At 39.0% G+C, this 24,347-nt stretch overlaps 1 protein-coding gene across 1 annotated transcript; it reads right to left on the bottom strand.

The window, feature by feature from the left end:
- Nucleotides 1-4,526: 4,526 nt before the first annotated feature.
- LOC139711414 (kxDL motif-containing protein 1-like) lies at nucleotides 4,527-14,221 on the bottom strand. Its single transcript, XM_071623297.1, has 4 exons — nucleotides 14,114-14,221; nucleotides 10,214-10,527; nucleotides 8,086-8,132; nucleotides 4,527-5,092 (listed from the first exon to the last, which is right to left on the bottom strand). Exons 2-4 carry the CDS (start codon nucleotides 10,474-10,476, stop codon nucleotides 4,839-4,841), a joined length of 564 nt encoding a protein of 187 aa, XP_071479398.1. The 5' UTR covers nucleotides 10,477-10,527; nucleotides 14,114-14,221; the 3' UTR covers nucleotides 4,527-4,838.
- Nucleotides 14,222-24,347: the final 10,126 nt, after the last annotated feature.

Here is a 24,347-nt window from a genome sequence, read left to right as displayed (position 1 = left end):
ACAGTGCTGCCGTCACTGGATGAGAAGATTACACTGTACTACAGAATGAGAATATAACATGTACTGCAACTTTCCATAGTGTTTGTGAGTATGAAAGTTTGAGTGTATTGGCTCATGTACCTGCATGCTCGTACTGTACAGTGTAGTTTTTTCTACAGACTGTTCTTGACATGAAAGAGAATACGTACTGTACTGTACGAGCTGAAATTTTCGCGTACAGATATTTTCGTGAATTGCGACTTGGAGGACATTTCCGCGTGTTGATAATTTCGCGGTTGCGAGGGTCTAACTGAACTTACTGGAACTCTCACGAAAAAACTATAGTTGTCTAAACTAAAAGTACCTTACACATGTAAGTACTAGTACTTTCTCAATTTGAAAATAAAACAAATATCAAAAAAATACTTTACATGGACTTTCGAAATTCGTGCCGGACATCGACAGGTGAACACCAAGAATGCAGCTGCAAGAGTAGACTGAACTCACTTTAAACAGCTATAGCTAGCTGTACTGTGTGACGTGTGTGCACAGTCGACAAGTTGAAGGCTATGGCGCGATCCTGCAGCACATGACTTGGCTTGATTTTCATTTCCCTGCGTTGTTTTCGCGTGTTGTTATTTTTGCGTGTTGTTATTTTCGTGGTTCTAAGGCGATTCGCGAAATTCGCCAAAATAAAACCATCGCGAAAATTTTAGCTCGTACAGTATATGAGTGGAAAGAGGGGTAATTGTTCGTTGACATTATTTTGTGGGGAACTTGTTTGAAATGAAAGGGGGAGAAAGAAAAAGAGAGAGAGAGTATCCTTATACAGTGGAATCTAGAACGAAGTCCTCGGGACTGGCAGTTTTCTTTTGTTATATTGAAATTTTGTTTGTCACTGAACGAATAAACAATAAAAAACATAGAGCCTATAGCTTTGCGACCTGAATTTTTATCTAGTTGTGACCGGAATTTTCTTAAACGTCTTCGTTATAACAAGAGGACACTGTATGTACAATGGATGAGAGGAGTTTCCCTGAAGGTTTTGGGTGGTCTATGCTCTCCATCCTCGAGAGAATGTGTTCCAATTACGGACATGGTGATGACTTGAGAGTGGGTGGCTGAGGAGAGTGTGGCCATATGCATAATACTCCTATCTGAACGTTTCCAGATGCCATTGATGTGTATCTGGCTGTCATATGGTACGGTGTCATGTTTATGGATATCAATAGTTTCACAAACTTGTCAAGTGTGTCAGTGTTTCTATAGATGTAGCAAAAATGCTCTCTTCAAACTTGATTCTGTGTTTAATGTACAGGCGTAGTTATGTATGCTTGACGATGGCTGATTTGTCCAAAGTTTCTAGCATTTGGCAAGCTTGATACATTGTACTCCTTTTTAGTAATTTGGTGCCGAAGCTCCCGTACTTCCCCAGAGACATGTGTTGATTTTTCTTTTTTTTTATTCCCAAGGTATTACGTACACTTCTGGTTGTGTATGCATTCATTCTTCTGCATTCTCCTGCAAATGCTCATGATAGATTAACACAATAAGTTAGCAAGCACTCCACTAAATAACTTCATTCAGCACTCCACAAAAAAGAAAGACCTGTTACCCACACTACACAGACAAGACAAGAATACTTTTCAAATGTTTTTGGCAAAGGCCAAAACAGCTGAAAGCTTGTGACAATAAAATGATATTGAGAAATCACATCAATTCCTTCCATACAGAGAGGGCAACAGAGACACTATAACAATACAGTGTATGATGTACTAGTATATGAATATACTGCACAAGCTTCATACTTTAATAGCAGTGTTTATATTTTTCACAAATTTTGTGAGTCAACTAATACATGTATTCACAAAGGTAAGTCACAATAGCATTGTCTCCTGAAACACGTACAGTACGTGTACATGCTGTAGGCCTATGTCTTACGTAAGGTGGGACAGCACTAAGCATGTTTCTTTTTGAAAAGGGATGTTTATTTCTTATTCTATCATGGAATCTCAATTCAACTACATGTACTTATGAATTTGTCCTATTCAACTACATGTACTTATGAATATGTCCAAGTCTTGATCCGCACAATATCACACTCGTGAAATATATCGCTTGTATAATTATGTAAATCATATATATATATATATATTTTATGAGCAATTTATGTGTTTGCCTCACTACTTCACATTTTATGGCATATTCATGTTCACCAATATGATAAAACTGAAAAATTCTTGAATTCTATGAAATTGGAGGCTGACAGAGATGGCTGTATCTCAAATGTTTTCATGGACAAGTGTTTAAATACCTGACAATGACGACACTTTTATGCCAGAAGTGTTTGTAGTCGTATGAAAAAGGGGACTGGGGAATCCAATTTGGGTGAGGCTGTCTGAACCACCACATTTTCCTTATAGTTGATTCTTGGGCCTGTACTATAAAAAGATAGTATCAGAATAAAGGGGAAAGGGGTAGGGAAGTACATAAACCTTTACTAAAAAGCGCAAGTGTTTATTACAATAAATTATGATAGCAGGCATCATTCATAGAGATTGCACAAAAGCTGCATCCCCATGCAAAAAACATGTTAACTCTGTAAAATAAAACCCCATGACTACAGTGTTGGGTTCACCATATACCTGGTACATTTGTACATCATTATGTGATAGCCAAGTGCAACACTAGTGAGACTTTCTCACATTGATCACCGATCACTCTATTCCCCATAAAGAGCAATTCCTGACTGCTGAATTTGATACAGTGGGCAAAGCAGCACACCTTACATTACTTGATAGATATTGCCCCTCCAACACCACTACAAAACACATACATATGAACTTCATGCACTTACACCTTATCCAAAATTTGGCAATCAATAACTTGATGTAAGGCAAGTAGCCTTTCACTTTAATGGAAATATGTGCAGGCATAAATTGACATGTACATGTACAGTGCACTCCAATTAAAACGAACACGGTTACAACAAAATTCCGGTTACAACAAAGTAAAAATTCAGGCCCCAACATCATCCACTCTGTTTTTCATTGTTTATACAGTGCACTCCCGTTACAACGAACACGGTTATAACGAAATTTCGTTATAACGAAGTAAATCTTCTGGTCCCAAAATTATCACCATTAAAGTCTATGGTACAAAATTCGCTCATAACGAACACGGTTATAGCGAAATTTCCGTTATAACGAAGTCTTTTCCGAGCGCCACAGACAAAGAAAAACAAAAGAAATGTGCTCCGTTATAACGAAATGCGAAATGCTTTCAAAAATACGTAGCAGAACAAGCATTTATAGCGTCTCTGCATAGGTGAATGCTTCACACCACCGTGTGTTCGCTCCTTGTGTCACGCACAGTTTCTGAGGGGAACTTGCGTTTATTATTGTAATACAGTTATCCCATCACATTTCACATAGCTTCCCAGTGTATGATGAGTATTCAGCAAACATAATATGATATAATACAGTGGTTCCTTGTTTTCGTTATATATTGTATTTGTTCGGTTATAACGAAATTTCGTTATAACAAAAGAAAACTGCCGGTCCCGAGCATTTCGTTATAACGGGAGTGCACTGTATTATGTTCGGTTATGAAATTTCGATATAACAAAAGAGAAAAAGTCAGTCCCGAGGACTTTGTTATAACGTGAGTCCACTGTACCACTATTAACAGAGATGCCAATTTTTCAACTACTGTAAGTGGGAGTGAGAAACTGCAATTTAGCAAAGCAAAAGAAGGCCCCCTCCCCACACACACACATTGGTGCACACTTGTAATACAATTTTACTTGCAGAATTCTCATCTATTCGTTATAGAAGATGGTCCTGCGAGACATCATTTTGAGCATTTTCTACCCAAATTTTGCTAAAGGGTGAATGAGTCTATACAGAATGCATGTATGACTGATATGACTCAGTATTAGTAGATGGCAGGATTTCATTTTAGAGACCTCTGGATTATTTATCTAGAAAGGAAAATGGCTATCAAATACGGCCATGTAGGTATCCTCTAGCTAACAAAAAGAATAAAGAAAAGGTTTAGCTTTTACTCAGTTCAGCATATAAAGGGGCTTCTCATCCAACGTTTATTATTGATCTAGATGTCTACTGGTAGCATAATTTTCTTTCTGGCAGGCATGAGAAAATGACAGTTGGGCAGGTGAGCGTTAAATGGGTTGCTGGGGAGTGAGACTTGTGCCGTAAGCGTTAGACTTATAGGTCTGCATTAAGAAGAGTGCTTTTACAATGTAGGACCATATGCATGGTCTTTTCAGTATACACAAATGCCTACTGTGAGAAACTGACTACTGCAATAAGGGTCCTCTGGTAGGGCAGGGACAACACTGAAAAGGCTACCCTGGGTAAATGAGTTGTTGTTGTTACTATTATTACAACCTGCATTAAAAATCAGAAGTCCATTGCTCTGCTGCTTGCTGCAGCCTTGTTATGTGATTGACACTATGTTATTATCAAATACAGTAATATGGCAAGTTTCTCTGGAATATGCATTTACACCAAGTCTCCTTATTTTTGTTTTATAATTTTCAGCACCTTACCTTGTAACAGCAATTTCCTGTATTGTATGCATGGCAAGTAGTATGACACAACAAGTCACATGTTGCTGGGGTTTTTTTTTCTTTTTTTTTTAAATAGTGCCTGGCCTTTGAATGTTCTACAATCTGAAAGTAAAGATCAGAAGTACGGTATAAGGCTCCTGCAAGACACATATACAGACATTTGATACTACACATAAAATATTGACTCTTCTCACACAATATTTTAGCATCTTGTATTTGTCCCTAAATATGACATGATACGGGGCTATACTCCAGCAGCTGATTGTCATCTGTTAGTAGCATCACTTTGTGAAGAAGCATTTTGTGAGTCAGCAGACTCTTTCGTGACAGGTTCTGTAGCTTTGACCCCGCTATGTGTGCCCAAGGAGTGAGAATGATGAGGTGGCAAGGAGCCGACAGAAGGACCTTGGGGTGGATTCTCCTTCCACTGATGTGTAGGCAAGCGTTGGTGATGCCCCTTGAAATCAACATCTTCTTCTTCTTCATCAAGATCTGGTGGAACTATATCCTCTAGAGCAGCTGTATGATAATCAGAAAAAAAGTCAGTGACAATTATTGATCTATATATTGTGGGAGTCACGCATTAAAGGCTGTCTATCTGAGCTACTGAACCCACTGGGTGATTTCAAGTTCGGTGCTAGTGCTAGTGCTAGTGCTAGTGCTAGTGCTATCTCAGCACTAGCACCGGCGATAAAACCGAACTTGAAATCATGTCAGTGTTGGGGGTTGACCTCAAAATTATGACGTATTTCTGGTTGCTGGTGCTGGGCTCAGTGTTGAATGTCGTCTGCTGAACCGAGCTCCGCCGACTGTGTTAGCGATTTACGTGCTTTTTCGCCATTGACTAACACTAGCCCCTAGGGATTATCATTTTCTTCATTTCAAGTTCGGTGCTGGTGTTAGCGTTGCCGTGCGAGACTCATATTCACGTCCATAATAGATGCACATTTTACGTGCAAAGTCTATGCTAATGCAGTGGTCGCCCACGTAACGTACACGAACACTCTCCACATGGCTTTATAAATCCGAGCCTGGGAGCAAAATTAAGATAGTTGTATTTTTGGGAGTGGATGAAATTTGTGGCATTTTAATCTGTCTTCCTCACTATGTCTCTAAAACTAAGCAATTTTGTCTACATCTTTTAATATTTGACTGTAATCACGCGCCATCACTTTTTTCGTCGCGCTATTCCCGTGGAGCTCGCGGTGCTGTGATTCCAACACCTAATGCTGGTGATCGATAATTTTGATCGGTATCGCCTCATTAATCTGACCGTCGGTGTTGGGAGCTCGATTTAACGCTGTTATTTGGCGGCTAGCACTAGCACTAGCACTAGCACTAGCACCAAACTTGAAATCACCCACTGTCTTTGACTTCATTGAAAATGTTCACAGGCAAAAATACACTGTGATGCTTAATGGTTCTACCATATAGTGTATCATAATATCCAATAAGTTGTTGTCTCTCCTCAGTGACAATCTCTTTTTTTCTCATACATGTAAATGAACACAGATAGAACATTTCTAAATATGTTTGGCTGGCTAAGAAAACAATGTAATACATCATCTAGGGCACATGGGACTAGATTACTTATATACTGGGAGTCATAAACTACCCATTCCGCATGCTAGAGGCTACATTTTTCTATACAGTCTACCTCACCTGAATTGAACCCTACAAGTCGAAAATCTACCCAAGTCAAATGATTCACAGAGGTCCCTAAACTTCTTAAAACACAAAAGCTTGGAAAGGGCAATAAAACTCAATGAATAATAAAATTAAATATCTAATCAAAAATACACGCTTTCCATAGTCACAAACTGATGTAAAGAAAGGAGTATTGTTTGTACAGAGTTTCATCATTGGGGCTTGACATTAGCAGTGGACCGGGGCCACTAAAAGTTGATGTGGGGCCTCCAAATTTCCCCCAAAAAAGGCTATCTTTTGGTGGCCTGATAGGGCATCTAAAGTTAAAATTGAATTTTCATACTCCTTTTATTTTGAACCATTACATTTCTGTTCTTGGGCCACTGAAATTTCAAATGCAAAGATTTTGGTGGCCTAAACAGGCCATCAGAGAAAAATGTTAGTGTCGAGCCCTGATCATGCATCCAAAAAAAATGAATAAATAAATAACTAGAAATGTCGCTATGGCGACTGATGCCTCCGCCATAATGCATGATTCTCCCAATAGACGTATAGTACAATGTCTTCACATATGTGATCCATGACAGTTTCACATAACTGGCAAAATATTGATATGACAGGTTTGTCAGAAATGACTTGAATATTCACTTTCCTCGAACTGGGTTTGCTATAATTGTCGAAGAGTGCAGGTGCACATATTTGGGGAATTGAGAATTTTTACTTGAATTCTGACAGACCCTTTTATAAGTTTATGCATTGAGTAATTTCCAAGGTATGAAGAAAGAGTTAATTACAGTACAAAATAGATTTTTTTTTTTTTTTTTTTTTGGGGGGGGGGGGACGCATGGAAACCTGGCCTTTGACCCTTAACCTCTGACCTTTGACATTCTGGCTGGAAATTTCCTGGAGAATCTCCATTAGGTAATGCATGTATATATTAAGTTTGAAAACTAATAATGCAAGCATTTCATATATTAGTGTATGAGGGAAACAGTAAAATATTGAGGAGTTGACCTTGACCTTTGACCCCATGACTATTGACCTACGACCCCTAAATTCTCTAGATAATCTCTGCCAGTCAGTACATGTGTATGTACCAAGTTCTATGAAGATACATTGAACCATTTGTGAGAAAAGTGATATTACAACATTTTCACCTAACCTTTGACCTTTTGACCTTTGACCTTATGACATGAAACTCTCTCTGGAGAATCTATATGCAGTAGTACATGTCTGCACCAAGTTTCAAGAAAATACCTTAGGGCATTGCATAGATATTGGGGAAATAGCAACATTTTTAGCATTTGACCTTGACCTTTTGACCTTTGACCTCTTGCCAATGTCACTAAAATCTACTCAACTAATTGTGCCATCATACCTCATCCTTGGACCAAGTTTGGTGAAAGCTGCTTCATCCAGTTTTGAGTTATCACGTAAACAGATAAATTTCAGGATTTGACCTTGATCTTTGACCTTTGACCTCAGTCCGATTTCACTAAAAAACTAATCAAGTAATTGTCCCATCATACATCATCCTCTGACAAAGTTTGGTGAAATTTGCTCGATCCAGTCTTGAGTTATCGCGTAAACAGATACAATTTCATGATTTGACCTTGACCTTTGACCTTTGACCTTTGGCGGATTTCACCCAAAATCTAATCAACTAATTGCCCCATCATACTTTATACTTGGACCAAGTTTGGTAGAATTCAAGTCAATATTACTCAAGTTATTGCGTAAACGAAAGCGGACAGACGTACGGACGTACGGACGTACGTACGGACGGACGGACAACCTGAAAACATAATGCCTCCGGCACCACTTCGTGGCGGAGGCATAAAAAAAATAAAAATAAAAATACCTACCAACAAATGCTTGAGGGTAATCAGTGGCCAGTTTTCTCTTCAATCCCCTGCAATGGAAAGAAATCAGCGGTTCATTGCATTTTATGATGCTGACAGTGAGAAGTCACCTTATCAAACTACACTGAACTACACTCAAATGAACACAGTGATAGAATTCAAACAGATAGGCCATGTCAAGTGCTACCTCAACTTGTTCCTGGTCAACTTCCCATCAACTTCTAAGTGATTCTCACAATAGTATTCACTTTACGTCTGTCAAAGTGTTTCTTCAAACATAATATAGGTTTTCCCGGTCAATTTCATACTTATGTCACTCAAATTCATTAATGTGCATTCAAATTCACGCAGCGTACGCACGAGAAAATATTCGGGCATTCAAATTCAGAATCCTAGAGATCAATTTCATTTATGGGCGCTCTATTTCGTTTTTGTGAAATCAAATTCACGATTGGGCATTCAATTTCAAAATGCGAGCACCGACTTTCCTACTCGTGCATTCAAATTCATGCGATAGTCACGGGATAGTCCCAATGAGCTTGTTTGGAGCGTTCAAATTCATCTTTAGGCGATCAAGTTCCTACTTCGTGCAATCAATTTAACGAGGAAAATGGAGTAGACTTTTAAGAAAGGGAAAAGGGCCAACACAACCAATAAAGGCTTGCATATAGTGTAATTATGGTTGTTTACAGGTTCTACATTGTTCTCTGTTCATGTATATCTTTGTTTTTCATCTCAATAAATTTCAAATTGCAATGTCCAATCAGCAGTGCATCCAAGCAACACAACGACTAGTAATCATATTTCTTGGTGATACTGCATGATGACAACGCCCCATCACCAACCACATAATCATGATGATGACAATTCAACAATACATTTAAAGACAAACTGACACACAATGATCTCACATAGTCCCGCAAAAGTAAATCAATCAGACAGCAATACACAACAAACAACACGTATAAAATGTTAAAGTATCAGTTTCAATATAGTCGAAATTGTTTTTTTGTTTTTCCTCGAAAGTGTCAACCAACCCTCCGTATTATGCTCGTCTCCATAGGCCTATACAGTGCCTAATTTTTGTTTGTTTGTTTCATTTTCCATCAAAGAAGATGGCTGGATAACCCATATTCAGCTGCAAAAGCTGGTCTTCCATAATATGGAGTCCAGTTTGATGTTCTGCTCTTTGCGATGAATGAATGAAGTGGGATCTTTTACGTGCATGAGCTGTGACTCTCTTACACGTGGGACCTCCATTTTATGTCCAATCCGAGGGACATGTGCCTGTATATTCCTATTTGCTACTATAAGCGCGAGTTCAAAATTGTCAATGAACAGGTGGACCTCTACTGCAAAATGAATAATCATCATAAATCCCAATATATTCAAAGCCAAATGAGAAACACATGCATACACGACCCCAAACTAACTAAATTCAGGACTCCTTTTAAATTGAATGCAGTTATTTGGAACATGGTTGCCTATTCACGAATTTGAATGACCGACGAGATTCCGTCGCCAGCTTGACATGAATTTGACTGCTCATTGATGAAATGCGTGCTCCTCTCTTAAATATGAATGCTCCGATAGTGAAATTGAATGTTCCGATAGTGAATTTGAATGCTCCGATAGTGAATTCAAATGCTCCGACAGTGAATTTGAATGCTCGGATAGTGAATTCAAATGACCGGATTTTGAATTTGATTGCTGATTCAGTGCTGTGAGCGTGGAATGCGTGAAATCGAATGCTCGGAATAGGAACTTGAATGACAAAAGTGTGAAATTGACCGGGAAAACCTATAGTATATGGTTAGGCTTTTATCATACACATGGACTCTGCTTTGGCTTAGTAAAAATAAGTCTTACATAAATGCAGACAGTCTGCCACAGCAACACTCAGCTAGATATTACACATACATGCAGTAAGAGACCCTGTATGATTAGCAAGTTGTAACAGCTTCCTTGACCCTTCAGCCCAGTTGAATTTTTAAGATAGGATTATACTAGTCTATAGCACAATCAGTATCTTTGATAAAATCTTTCACCTACAGTGTATGAAATAATGTAAATTATGATTACAACACACAGTAAAGTTAGCAAACGCTATTGAACACTTTTCTCTACCCACCTTATCCTACGAAAAACCGAGTCCAAGTCTTTCTTCATTTTTAGTAAAGTATCAGTGTGCTCCTTGAACTGCTCCACAGTCTTTTCGTAGCGCTTGGCACTCAAGCGGTTGAAGTTGGAGAGCATTTCATTTGTCTTTTCAAAGCGTACCAGCATCTGGGACTGTGCACTCAGGATTGCCAAAAGATCCTCATGATTGACCATTGACAGCAAGGAGTCAACAAATGCATCTGAGCCAGGAGTGGTTGTAGTTGTGGAAGACATTTTGTGGGATGATGTTGTTCCTACTTACAATGCAGCAGTCTAGTTTGTTACCTGTTCAAGAAACAAATAATGATAAATTTAATAATGATAATTGTTACATAGGTAACAATTCATAATATTGATCTCTTCATTGCAATCCCAGCATATCATAATTCACAGCAGGCAGCTGTGACCATCTGAATGTCAATCAACGTGCTATTACGGCCAGCCTAACTAAATCTTATACAGTACACAGCCCTGTCGCTGCTGGCGCATGGGGATGCCGTGCTCTGGTCGGGCTAGGCCAGCCCATGGCATCTTCGAAGCATCAAGTTGAAGAAAGTTTGGCATTATCGCGAAATACTGTAAAAGTGGAAATTTTTGCATTTCGTGCGACCTGAAGCTAGCGCGAAAATAAAAGCACGCGAATATTTTTGTGTGCCATATGTTCCAGTACTTGATGTCTTGATTCCGCGGAATTAAAAACATGCGAAAGTCTTTTTACACGGCCAAGCGCGAAAAATTAGTCGCGCGAAAATATCCACTTTTACAGTACCTGTAACTGCGACCAGCCCTAATGCTATAACTGTGTTATACAGGTATGGTATTACTGGACAGCATGATAATTCCGGACACGCACATGTAAAAACACGAAGAAATTCACATTTTACCTCAGATTTATAGTTGGGTGACCCGCACCTCGTCATAGTTAATATCTATGCATGTTTAAATCACATTTCATCACTGAAATTCTATAAAATCCCACTCACATACAGGAAAAATGCTGAAGATTCCAATAGAACCACAAGTTCACTGATTGATATCGAAAATTTGCAGCTATCGTCCTCGAATGCGAACGATGCGGAAAGTTGTGCGCTAAGGAAGGGGTCCACAAGGCCCGCAACTCGTCACCCGCGCTCCCATAGACAAAGCACGTAAAATTCGATTGTCGATTTTTCATAAGGTTTTATCACGTGAACTGTTGTAATGTTCAAGATAGACATTTTACCGTAAAATATGAAATTTGAGCCTCATTTGCGCGATTTTCTCTTTGTCGTTCGCTCAGTAAGAATGTGTACGGTGATTTATGGGATGAAATGTGATTCTGGTGCAAGGACAAGGTGCGACAGACGTCGATTATCCCATTGCAAAAATCGTGTCCAGAATTATAATGCGATTTTACACCATGCAACGGTCCTATTAATTGACACAAACTAATGCAAACTAATGCAAACTAATACAAACTAATGCAAACGAACGCAAACTAATACAAACTCAATGCAAACTCAATGCAAACTACTAATCAATGCAAACTAATGCAAAATATTAATTAATGCAAACTAATACAAACCATTTGCATTGAGTTTGCATTGAGTTTGTATTAGTTTGCGTCAGTTTGCATTAGTTTGTATCAGTTTGCATTAGTTTGCGTCAATTAGTAGGACCCGCATGTCCTACTAATTGACGCAAACTAATGCAAACTAATACAAACTAATGCAAACTAATGCAAACTAATGCAAACTGACGCAAACTAATACAAACTCAATTTGCATTAGCTTGCATTAGTTTGCGTCAATTAGTAGGACCGCAAAAAGACAACTTTTTGGAGAGGGGTATATTTGAAGTCTATTTTCCAAAAATCAGAGTGAAAAATTTTCATAATTTTGCCGCATTTGTAATTTTCAGGACTTTGTCAATAATTTGTGGCATTTTTGGCCGAAATTTCAGAGCCAAGAAAAAAAAAGCGTCCGGTGACACGATCAACTCTCCTACATTAAAGGAGCGCCCCAGGGCCCGGCTACCGGTGGCGTAACTATACACAGCCCAGTTGCTGTAAGTAGTGACCGCATACTAACAGCGTCTGGTCGGGCTACTGGCGGCGGTGCATGCTTTTATGACAGCGCTGTGCAAGAGTCAAAACAATAAACATCATAATATCACATAGAGATAGCTAGACAGTGTAAAATACTGAGTTAGGTTGTAAGGGAACATTGTAATGTGTAAACGGTTGTAACAGATACGCCGAGAGAGGGCGAAAAAAACAACGAAAGATGGCGACTGTCCACGGAGGACTTACGTTGACGTTTCGGTACCGAAGACCGAATTAAAAGTGTTCGAAAGGCAATTCCTTGTCTGGTTCTAGTGTCATTCCCTGTTGTGCAAAGTTGTCCCCTTTCAAGGTGTCTACAGTAGCTACCCACAATTTACAGCCACTGGGCTGTGTATAGAACGTTACCCACAATCTATCTGTAAATTACCAGTGTACATGCCCGTACTTTACTAACTAGATTTTATACTATTGAGTCATGATGTATAGTGAGTGATACACAGCCCTGTCATCGCTGTAGACAGCGGCGTCTGGTCTGGTCGGGCCGGGCCAGTAACGTAATGCCAATAGCAGTAATATCGGTATAACCGTTAGTACTACAGAGCGTATCAAAAAAAAGGTAATCCAACTTTGGATAGCTATCATTTCTTAATTGTCAGCTATGAAGAGCACAATGTTGGTTGTAAGGAAAGGGGAACTCTTCCTCTTTCAGTTGATACCTAATTATATTGACAATTGTCATGCATGACTGAGCACATGGACTTTAAAGACAACAATGACAAATTGCACTTTTTCCAAGTGTGCGTGTTAATGTGAAGGAACAATGCATGTCTCACTGCATGGATGAGATCTGTCAATGAAAGTTGCCAAGTAGGCCAGCCTGCACAAATGCAGGTTTGTGTTAAGGTTTTGTGTTTAGGGTTTGTGTTTATGTTTTCTCCTAACATTTTATGGTCCATAACCTTTAACATGGCCTTTTGTCCAATTACTTGGTCGCTCCCACAGAGGCCAACCCACACAATCCATTTTTCTCTGTTCAAATTCAACCCAGTGGCTAACCATGTCTTGAATATGAAGAGAGTAAAATGGGTAATGTTTCGCCATAAAGGGAAGGAAAAAATATCGACAGTGTGGCCATGTTGATGATTATGAACCATAAAACGTTAGAAGAAACCCTAAAACACGAATCTGCAGTCGTGCAGGCTGGCCTGATGATTTGACCACTTTCATTGACAGATCTCATCCATGCAGCAGTCAGACATGCATTGTTCCTTCATTAACACGCCAACTTGGAAAAAGTGCAATTTGTCATTGTTGTCTTTAAAGTCCATGTGCTCAGTCATGCATGACAATTGTCAACATAATTAGGTATCAATGGAAACAGGAAGAGTTCTTCTTTCCCGATAACTAACATTGTGCTCTTCATAACTGACAATTAAGAAATGGCAGCCCTCCAAAGTTGGACTACCTTTTTTTTGATACGCTCTGTATAGTACGTGTGGGTCACACGTACATAACGACTAACGTTACGTGTCGTTACCACCACTAACCAGCAGTACAAAACACTCAAATAGGCATACAGCTACATACAGCCAACACTAAACACAACAGCCATGCTAAACAAACCAAAACATACAGCTCAGGTCTAGACTTGACCGAAAGATCGGTCTGTATCTGTCCGTCGGGGAATGTTGCGCGGAGACTGCGTCTGGCTTCACGGATCCCCTCCGTATTGTCTACGGAGGACAGCGTTAATGGCAAAATGTAAAAGAGTCCTCCGGACAGACGGATCTTTCTGTCTAGTCTAGACATGATACGATTGTGTATTACCTGAAGCTTCAGTTCAACTAATTAACGAGGTCTACAGCAACGGCTTGCATGTCAAATCCCTCTGTCAGCTCACTGGAAGAGCTTGTCAGCTGTCCGCGCAATAACAATCAACGTACGGTTTCACAATACGGATGGCCTACTGTATATGGCATGTTTGAGGATCGAGAGCTAGAGCTAGCATATAGCCCACAGTGTAAGAGTTCTGTGGCATAGCCATGAAGCAGCAATGCAATCAGTGCAGTGATTACTTCCGGGTGCAACTCGGGGTTGGGGGGGGGGGGGGGGGGAAGGGGGAGGGGGAACACAACAGCAATCCCTGGTCCTCACTGGGGATGTGTATCGTATTGAAGAAGTTCATGATCGAGAGATGAACCCATGTTTGATAACACGGCACTCAAAAATATTTGACATAACGTGCCAAACTGGATCTGTCTCACCCGGACAGGAAGATAATAATGATCCATGTCCCATATTGCGTAGCGACAAGCTACTATCTAGTAAAAGGAGGTATTTTGATGATTGATTTACTTTCGGTGCCATCCCTATACTAGGAAAAGATGAGGGGCAATACAAAATGCAGGGCTCAACACTAACTTTTTCTCCGGTGGCCCGGATCTGAAATTTTGGTGGCCTGAAATAAGCGGAGACATAACACTCCATTTTGGCCACAAAGTGAAAGAAAAAGAAATGGTGACCCGAGATCAGAACACAAATCTGACACTAATAATATAAAGACCTGTATAGGCCTACTTGTACTTGAAGAATATATTATCATATCAGTTTAATTTGTCGGAATTAGCTGGAATGTTTATATAATTACCCCTCACTTTGTTCAATTGGCTTTCTTGTATGAAAAGGAATGCAGAAATAAAATCAAATCAAATTTATGTCGGCTTTCCAGAAGGGTCACTTGCAAACACTTTCATAACATAGGCCCATATATAGTTCTAATTTGTACTTTTGCACATATCTCTCGACGGGATTGACTTTTGTTTTAATGTTGTATCATTAAGTGGTATTTATGTCGTTTAATCTAAAGGCAAACAAAATGTATAGGCCCACCCGACATTGTTAGAGGTCATAATGAATCCTCAAATTGCTTACAAAGATGGCGACATCATCCTCAAACCGCAATCATCAAAGGCTATTATCCGTGGAATTCTGTAGTGTATATATGATACCCAAGAAAATTGACAGCTGTTTTGAATATAAACTGCCTGTTGGAACTCCAGCTCTTGAACCTAGCTGTATATATTCATTATGGTCACTTGGTTTATTGTAACAACGTCGCTTTTCGTCTGATTTTCTCCTACCTGTAATTTTTCTGTATCGCCGCATAATAAGGTGAATAAGAGCATGCACGGAACGCGGACATCACGAGTGTTGTAGCCTCCTTTTTATGCGATGTTGGCTCATGCAATATTCAACCAAGTAAAAAAAATCATAGCATTGTTTGCTTGTTATATGTAATACTAATGTTATTTTTTGCATTCATTGCGAATTCAAATATAGTTGTTATTATAATAACTATGGGGATAAATCCCCCTTTAACCATACTCAATGAAGATCTCAAGGATGGATCATGAAGGAATAAATCTAGCATTATAGGCCTACATCAAAGGAAAGAAAAAAAAATCTTATCATGTGTGAAAGCGTGCATATCACACAAAGCGAGAAAAGACCAGCAAGATACATGCGGAAATTTCATCACCCCGAAATTTGTATTGGATTGTCCTATTCCTCAAACTTTATTGATACCATTCTACTGATATTTCTACACATATAAATCCATTATGCTTGGTAAATTCCCCTTTAAAAGGGAAGTGGTTATACACCTGTAACTCTCTCACACATGCACATATTAATTGACTCCGATGCCAATTTATATGCAATTTCCACTTATTAGAAGTGATAAGAAGTGTACATTATCTATGAGGATGTAAATTCCATCTTGAATTACACCTGATGATTTATGTATAGATACAAGGACATGTTATAAGAAATTAACTTGTAGGATGATCTTGATCCGTATAATGACTATTCGTCTTCTAGATTTGACACTTGAATCAAAGTGACCCTGTAGCTTCCCATAACACATAAAGAAACAAATAAATCATTTGACAGCTATAAGAACACAACCTTCAGCATATGGTCGCAGTCTATAATATACAATGTACTATAAGTAGGCCTTGCATGAACGTGTTAAAGTGTACCTCTAATTAAAAAAAAACAAAAAAACATGAAATTGATTTCGAGGCACATCCAAAATACTGTAGGCCTACTTTAAGAATTACATTTTGGCAAGAACAGTTACTGTGAAGTGTGACTTGTGTTATGTCAATGTGAGCCCTCTACAGACAAGATTAGGGACTGTCTGGCAGGTGTGAAAGGTTGGCTGCTAATCTTATTCATAAACACATTGAAAGCTATGATTTTTTAATGATTTTATCCTGTCAGGTATACCATCTGTCCTGCACTGATAGTATTTGCACGAAATTTAAAGCCTCGAGCCACTTCGTCCGAGCTATTGCAAGCACGTGGATCATAATATCAAACAAGCATAATATCGTTGTCTTTGTTGTTGATGATTTTTTTCAACGCTATATGTACAATGGCTACGAAACATATCGATAATTATATATATATATATATATATATATATATATATATATTCACATTATGTGTGTTTATTCGATTCCAGTCTTCCAGACGGCTCAACTTTATCGCGCGGCAAACGGTTCCAAACAATTATGTTTTGTTGTTGTTGCTGTTTGTTCTTTTTTTCAGCACGGTTTACTTTGTCAAAGCACTGCAACCATCAATAATGAAGATGAAAGTGAGATGGGCAAGGCATAAATGGCAATATACATGTCATATAGGTCTAATGTCAAGTAGAAAACTTCAGCGTCGAGGAAGCTGAACGAGTCTTTTCTATACACAGAAGATGAACAAACTATGTGTTATCTGCACCTCAAGAACTGAATTGAAGATGGAAATTCTTAAATCGAAAGTTTGAAATTGCTCCCGAGTGGTCGTATGACTGAATGATCGATATGATGGTCAATGAACCGAGTACTTCAACTCCACTCTTCTCTTCGCTTAAGATGTAAGAACACTCCATGTTCAAGTTGAATACAATTTGTGAATGGAGTGAGATCAGTAATTGGTTCATGTATTCTCGAACAATCCATGCGGAGAACATAATGACCGGTCCATCTCGAGTAGCTAGCTGCTGATAAGTGATTTTGTGGAACCTTTTCATACCTAAAAGCTATAGCTTCCGTCTGTCAAGAGCAGAACGGGAAGATAGCTGGGTGAATAATGTCATGCTGTTTCAATATCCGTTCGTATCGCCCGTAAGCATGCAGCACTTGCCTTGCTGACTCGATGGCATATACACCATACAGGGTGTATTAAAAAAATGTTACACTTTTTAAAAAATTGTCTAAATTTCATTTCAAAATATTTGGGAGATTTTTTCATATTAGTGGATGCCCAATAGTCTAATCTATCAAGTGCAATCAACAAAACAAATTTTTGTTCACGCTTGGCCGAACACTGACGCTCTTTGTCCAGAGTGTGAAAAATGACTTGCGCAAAATTCAAAGAAGATGGGAAATTCAGCCAGAAGCCCAAATAGGTGTTCTCATTCAAACAAATTGCTCTTTTGCTGACAGTTTTGATTATGTTATGATAGTTTAGGAATTTTCTGGCAATTTTCTATCACGTTTTAAATGATTCCATTGTGTTACGGAAGGTTGATTGACAACATCAAGATCTTTTAAGCACGGTTATCACAAATCATGCACAGACATATCGAACCCACATGCCAGTCACTCAGTCAAGAAGAAAAGTACAAAATTAATGCATCCTCAGATCATTCAATCAATCCAATCAATCCAATCAATCCAATCAATCAAGCATTCAATCAATCAATCAATCAATCAATCAATCAATCAATTAGTCAATTAATTAATCAATCAATCCATCCATCCATCAATCATTCATTTAATCAATCAAACAATCAGTCAGTCACAATTGTATGTATGTTTTATAAAAAGTAGCAGATCGACATAGGGAATATCACCCCCCCCCCCCGTGGCTTAAAGGCTAATCAATGTTTGAAAAACTGATTTATTTATTTATTTATTCATTCAATCAGCCGATTAATCATTTCAATGATTGAAAAGTGATTAATGGATTATTGAGTTGATTCACTAATTGAACGACTCAATGACTAACTAACTGTTATATCGGTTGGTGTATTGATGGGTTGATTGATTGATTGATTGATTGGTTGATTGATTGGTCAATCAATTGATTGATTAATAGGATGAATGTTGATGAATTTGGTACCATTACCACATTAATGAATAACTGGCATATGGTATTGATGTGTCCGTGTATTGTGAAAACTGTGCTTTAAAGATCTTGAAGTAATTACACACTCTAATTCTTATACCAATTGATTTAGAAATGAAATCATTAAAATTACGATAAAACTGACAAAAAAAAATCTCAGACTATCATAACATAAAAAAGCAATTTGTTTGAATAAGAGCACTTACTTGGACCGCCGACTGAATTTTCCATCTTCTTTCAATTTGGCGCAAGTCATTTATCACACTCTGGACAAAGAGCGTCAGTGTTCAGCCAAGCATGAATAAAAGTTTGTTTTGTTGATTGCACTTGATAGATGAGACTATTGGGCATCCATAAATGTGAAAAATCTTCAAAATATTTTGAAATGTAATTTAGACAATTTTTTTCAAAAAGTAACGTTTTTTTTTGATACACCCTGTATATGTTCTTGTCCATTTGTTGCATCAGCACTGATGGCTGAGCCGAGGTAGGTACATTGCTGAGGTCGGCCCTCGAGTACTGTGATTAATTCCTGTACAGCTAGCTGACCTGAAATTGGTTGAAACAGAACCCAATCAGTCTTTTAGCTGCAGATTACAGATTAGGTCTATAGGTTTCCTTCTCATGACTACATTTTTCAGGAGATCTCCGTTAGCTGTACATAGCACGTACAGCTAACGAGGTGGATAAATGTCTTTGCCAGCCCAAGGAGGTATTCTCTCAAACCTCCTTGGCCAGCCCCATGCATACAGGTGGACCAAGATGCGTATAGAAATGGTTCTCTAAAGAGGGTAGCTGATGAACTGTCGAGTTGAGTCCTCGTCTCAGGTCGCAAAAGATGTAGGACGGAGCTGGAGTTGCATGGCTGAGATTCTCTCTCGGGTGCGTCAGGCTCGCGCCAACAGCCAGAGATCACTTCAGGACTCTAGCCAGTGAACAGGTGGTATAATTCATGGTAGGAAGGAGACTATACTAGTTTGATGTGAAAGAGCCCCAGTGACGCACGAGTTGCGTGGTGACGTCATGAAAAAGCTGCATTCACAGCGCGGATGTTAAGCGCGCCGTCGTCGAGTGCTGCGCGTTGTTCATTGTTGACAGGTAATACTAGTACGCATGAACGTCATCATAATCACAAGCGGTCCACAAGAAGCCAACGCGAACGAGATCCGTGCGACGTCATGAGAAGCTGCATTCCTGACCCAGATTCTGAGCGCGTTCTTTTCGTCACAAATACAAAGCAATTGTGGCATCGCGTGCTGCTTTGTACGGACACACTTTGTTTACTGTGTCGCAAATCAATTGTGACATCACAAAGGAATTCTGATATCGCTCACTGCTTCCTGCGGTCAACGTCAAAAAGCAAAGTGTGACATACTCGCGCCAACACAGCTTCGCATGGTCACTGCTGTAGATCTCTCCACGACATCGCATCCACCACGACTTAATTCTCACTTCACTTCCCCTTCTTTTCTTTACATTTTAATCCAAAATATCAGACAAATTATACTCTGCCTGATTTCGGGTTTCTTCTCAAAACTATGAGCCTTGGTGCCTCCAGTAGAACTATTCTTTTTAGGACTGCGCGACCGTCCATCCGGCCCAATATTATTTGTTTGTTTGTTTGTTTTTTAAGTGTACTTGACTTTTCACGGGAGATTTCGTTTTAAAAAGGGGTGCTTTCGCTCTCTTTCTCTTTAGACTCCTGATAAATTAAAGAAGGGGTTTTATATTTTTGAAATATGTTTCCCAGAGTTACTGTTAGTTGATACTCAAATGGGAATCCATGCGTGTGTGTGAGTCAAAGGTATAAAACTGATTTCCTGCAGATCTCCTGTTCCTAAACACTAAGGTACAACGGACGTATCATTCCCTGTATAGATGACACTGCTGACGCCTGATAAGTTGATATGGATTTCAATGAAATGAACTTTAATGGCATGAACGTTTGTTGTTGGTTTTTTTTTCAAGTCATCATCGTTAAATTGCATGAAGTTATGACTGGCTGAATGAATTAATTTGTTCATTAACCATCCCCCTCCCCCAAAAAAAGATTGTCTGTGATAACTTATAGGAAAAGCATCATTAAGGATATTAAACAGTTTGAGCGTAATGTACAAACATGTTTGCAAGTGGAAAACTTACAATAGCACAGCTCCTATAATCAAGGTTAGTACCATTATAGACTTAATGGCTTCCTACAGTACATGTCACCTAGAAGTATTCCAATTCATACAGGCCAAAACGACTTTCTAATTTCTACAGTTATTGTCACCTGTTCCAATTCAAGTTGATAATTTGTGATGTAGTTCCTCAAGTTCAGCATGTTAGTGTAATGGTTCTAGGAACAGTACCCCCTGGAAAACCACCCTCCGGATAACTACCACCCGGATAATTACCCCCCAGGACAATTCCCCCCTAGGGCAACTACCCCCCGGACAACTACCCTCCAAGGGCAATTACCCTCCAGGGTAATTACCCCCTAGGACAACTACCCCCCGGACAACTACCCTCCAAGGGCAATCACCCCCCAGGGCAATTCCCCCTTAGGAAAACTACCCCCTGGATAACTACCCCTCGGATAACTACCCCTGGATAACTACCCCCTCGGATAACTACCCCCTGGATAACTACCACCCGGATAAATACCCCCTGGATAACTACCCCCCGGAGAACTGCCCCCTGGATAACTACCCCCCGGAGAACTACCCCCTGGGTAACTACCCCCCGGAGAACTACCCCCTGGGTAACTACCCCCAGGATAACTACCCCCCGGATAACTACCCCCCGGATAACTACCCCCCGGATAATTACCCCTCGGATAATTACCCCCCGGATAATTACCCCCCGGATAATCACCCCCCCCCCCGGATAATTACCCTCCGGATAACTACCCCCCCCCCCCCCGATAATTACCACCAGGATAATTATCCCCAGGTTAATTACCCCCTCCTCCGATAACTAGACCCCAGATAACTTCCACCCGATAACTACACCCTCCGATAACTTCCCGAGGATGATTACCCCGGATGAGCAAGCCTACAACTCCCCCTCCCCTATAACTATCAAGACGAAAATTACCCCAGGACAGTGCACCACGCCAATTACCCCCTGGGTAACTACCTCCCGGGTCACTGCCCCCCCCCCCCCCCATCTTACCTTTAATAAAAAGAATATCATTACTACAGGAAACGAAGTTCTTTGTATTATTTGCCAGGAATCACGGAGATGCCATACTGATACATCATTTTATGAAAACAACATCTTAAAGATTTACGATTTGTATCGTTTGCACTTAGGACAATTTATGTAAAAGCTTAATTTCTCCCTCTGTATTTTGACTCTATGTTCATAAAAAAACGAAGCTGTCCCTTCATATCCTACCCGGTAATCCAGTAAATGTCAATGCCTTTAACCAAACTATTTTCGCTAAATCTGTATTTTCTTTTACTGTTCCGAAATTTCGGATTTCTCTTGATAGTATAGTATAAAAGAAGTTTTAAGTTTGAATGCCTTTACCATTGAACTAAAGACATTTTGAAGAAATGTTACACTTCAGAATGAGTTAAACTTTTTGCAATATTTTTTAACCACAATTGTCTATCGTTTACCACAACTCCATGTAACACTTCTTTATTTTGAGGAGCTTATATCTCATGCCTCACATGTCCTGGTTTTGACCCATCATCTTCCTCTTCCCTCTCGCTTTTCTCTGTCCACTGTGAAGGTAGTCTATTCCTGTCATTCATAACTCACCTTTCCTCTTTCTCTCATTACAAGGGATTTATCTCGTGTGTGTTCATGTGCAGTGCACTCCCGTTAAAACGAAATGCTCAGGACCGGCAGTTTTTTTTTTTTTTTCGTTTTAACGAAATTTCGTTGTAACCGAACAAATATAATATGCAATGTATAACGAAAAGAAGGAAACCACGCATAAAAAAATTTTGTTTGTTGAATCCTCATCATACGCTGGAAAGCTATGTGAAATGGGAGAATACCTTTTTAATTTCGTTTAAATATTACATTTTAAAAAGAGCATAAAGTTGTTTGTGTTGTCACACATGTGTAGAAAATGACGGTGTAGGATTTGGTTACAGTTCGCTATTCCAAAGGTTCTTTTCTTACTAAAGTACGTTACTCCGAAGACTCCTTATTCCGAAGTTTCGCCATTCCCGGGATTCCGATGGTTTGTTTATGTGAAGGTTCGCATTTCCGCAGAATCATCATTCCGAAAGTTCATAATCTAGATCAAAATAATATATTGTTCATTTTCCGAAGGTTCGTTGATCTGAAAATGAAATGAGGTTCGTCATTCTGAAGGTTTATAAATCAAAAAAAAAAAAGAAAAGAAAAAGGTTCACTAGTCAGAAAGTCCGTTGTTCCGAAGGCTTTTTCATCCGAAAATGAAATAAGGTTCGTTATTCCGAAGAAATTTTGTTAATGAAAAAAAAGATGAGAAAGGTTAGTTATTTCGAAGATTTATTTATCTTAAGACGATTATAAAGATTGCAATTCTTAAGTTTTGTTAGTGTACTCTCCTTTTTCCACCATGGATTAACGATACTTTTTGTAATGTTCCGATTAACGAACGTTTTGAATTCCTATCATTTTCGGACTAACGAACCGTATAAGAATAAGAATAAGGACCATATTTTATTATCGAATTAACGAACCTTTGGAATAACGCCAAAATGTGCTTAATAACAAACCCTCTTTCATTTCCGAACTAACGGACATTTAGTTGTATCAGAATCTGTGTGTTTTGTATTAAAGGACTTCGGAACAATGAAACAAACCTTATCTGAATTCAAATTATTTTATTACAACAACGCAAGTTCCCCTCGGAAACTGTGCGTGATACACGGAGTGAACATTTAACGATGCGTTCGCTCATGCAGAGACGCTTTAATAATGCTTGTTCCGCTACGCATTTTCGAATGCGATCCGCATTTCGTTATAACGGAGCGCATTTCTTTTGTTTTTCTTTGTCAGTGGCGCTCAGAAAAGACTTCGTGATAACGAAAATTTTGTTATAACCGTCTTCGTTATAAGCGAATTTTGTACCATAGACTTTAATGGCGATAATTTTGGGACCAGAAGTTTTGCTTCGTTATAACGAAATTTCGTTATAACCGTGTTCGTTGTAACGGGAGTGCACTGTATCTTTATTTGTGTACTTCGTCTCTGTCTTAATTTGCTTTCTTTGCATTGTTTCATCAATTTTGTAACTATTTTACTGTTATACCGTTAACGCTCATTTCAGAATTGCCCTACTGCATTATTGGGCATATTAACAACTAGTATATCAAGGATGTGGGAAGAGATTGTCACCTCCTTGGTATGATCACTGCAGAACATTACCTCCCTTGACCATTACTCCTTATTAAAATTAGGCTCCAAACAATCACCCCTCTTACAATAACTCTCCCCCAGAAAATTACGTCTCTCATTGTTATTTTCGAACACATTAGCTATTTGAATTGAAAAAAAACCCAACATTTTTTCATATCGTCTGGTTTTGGTCGAGACCTAACTTCAGGTTTTAAACATCTTTTGGGTGAGATAATTAGAAACCCCTTACGAAATATTAAAGAGCATGTTATTCCAAGAAGGATTCAATTTTTTGAGAAAAAAAAATACTCTTGAAATGGCCGGGATAAAACAGAGCAGCCCTATAATGTAAAAAGGATTCTGTCAACTACAACTCTCCCTAGATCTATTCAAAAAGAGGGTGCAGGACAAAAGACTTCGTTAACAACTAGGGGTGTTTTGTAAAAAAAAAAAAAAATACCGTTAAACTCGTAATATTTTACTCTTTCTAATGAGACTAACTTATATTTGAACTGGATTTCCTCTTAAAGTGTCGAGAACATTT

The sequence above is a fragment of the Diadema antillarum genome, unplaced genomic scaffold, assembly GCF_040938485.1.
Source record: "Diadema antillarum isolate AM-2024a unplaced genomic scaffold, OU_Dant_1.0 seq00001658_RagTag, whole genome shotgun sequence".
In the NCBI taxonomy this organism is placed as follows: domain Eukaryota; kingdom Metazoa; phylum Echinodermata; class Echinoidea; order Diadematoida; family Diadematidae; genus Diadema; species Diadema antillarum.
The sequence above is the reverse complement of the archived record's forward strand: the minus strand, read 5'-3'. Positions and strand labels throughout refer to the sequence as shown.

Bases quoted from the DNA above. Each gene is read 5' to 3' on its own strand.
- LOC139711414 (XM_071623297.1), bottom strand. From the start codon at position 10,476: ATGTCTTCCACAACTACAACCACTCCTGGCTCAGATGCATTTGTTGAC. The intron at 8,133-10,213 runs GTGGGTAGAGAA...TTTCCATTGCAG, and splicing joins TCGGTTTTTCGTAGGATAAG to GGGATTGAAGAGAAAACTGG. The intron at 5,093-8,085 runs GTAGGTATTTTT...ATTATCATACAG, and splicing joins TTACCCTCAAGCATTTGTTG to CTGCTCTAGAGGATATAGTT.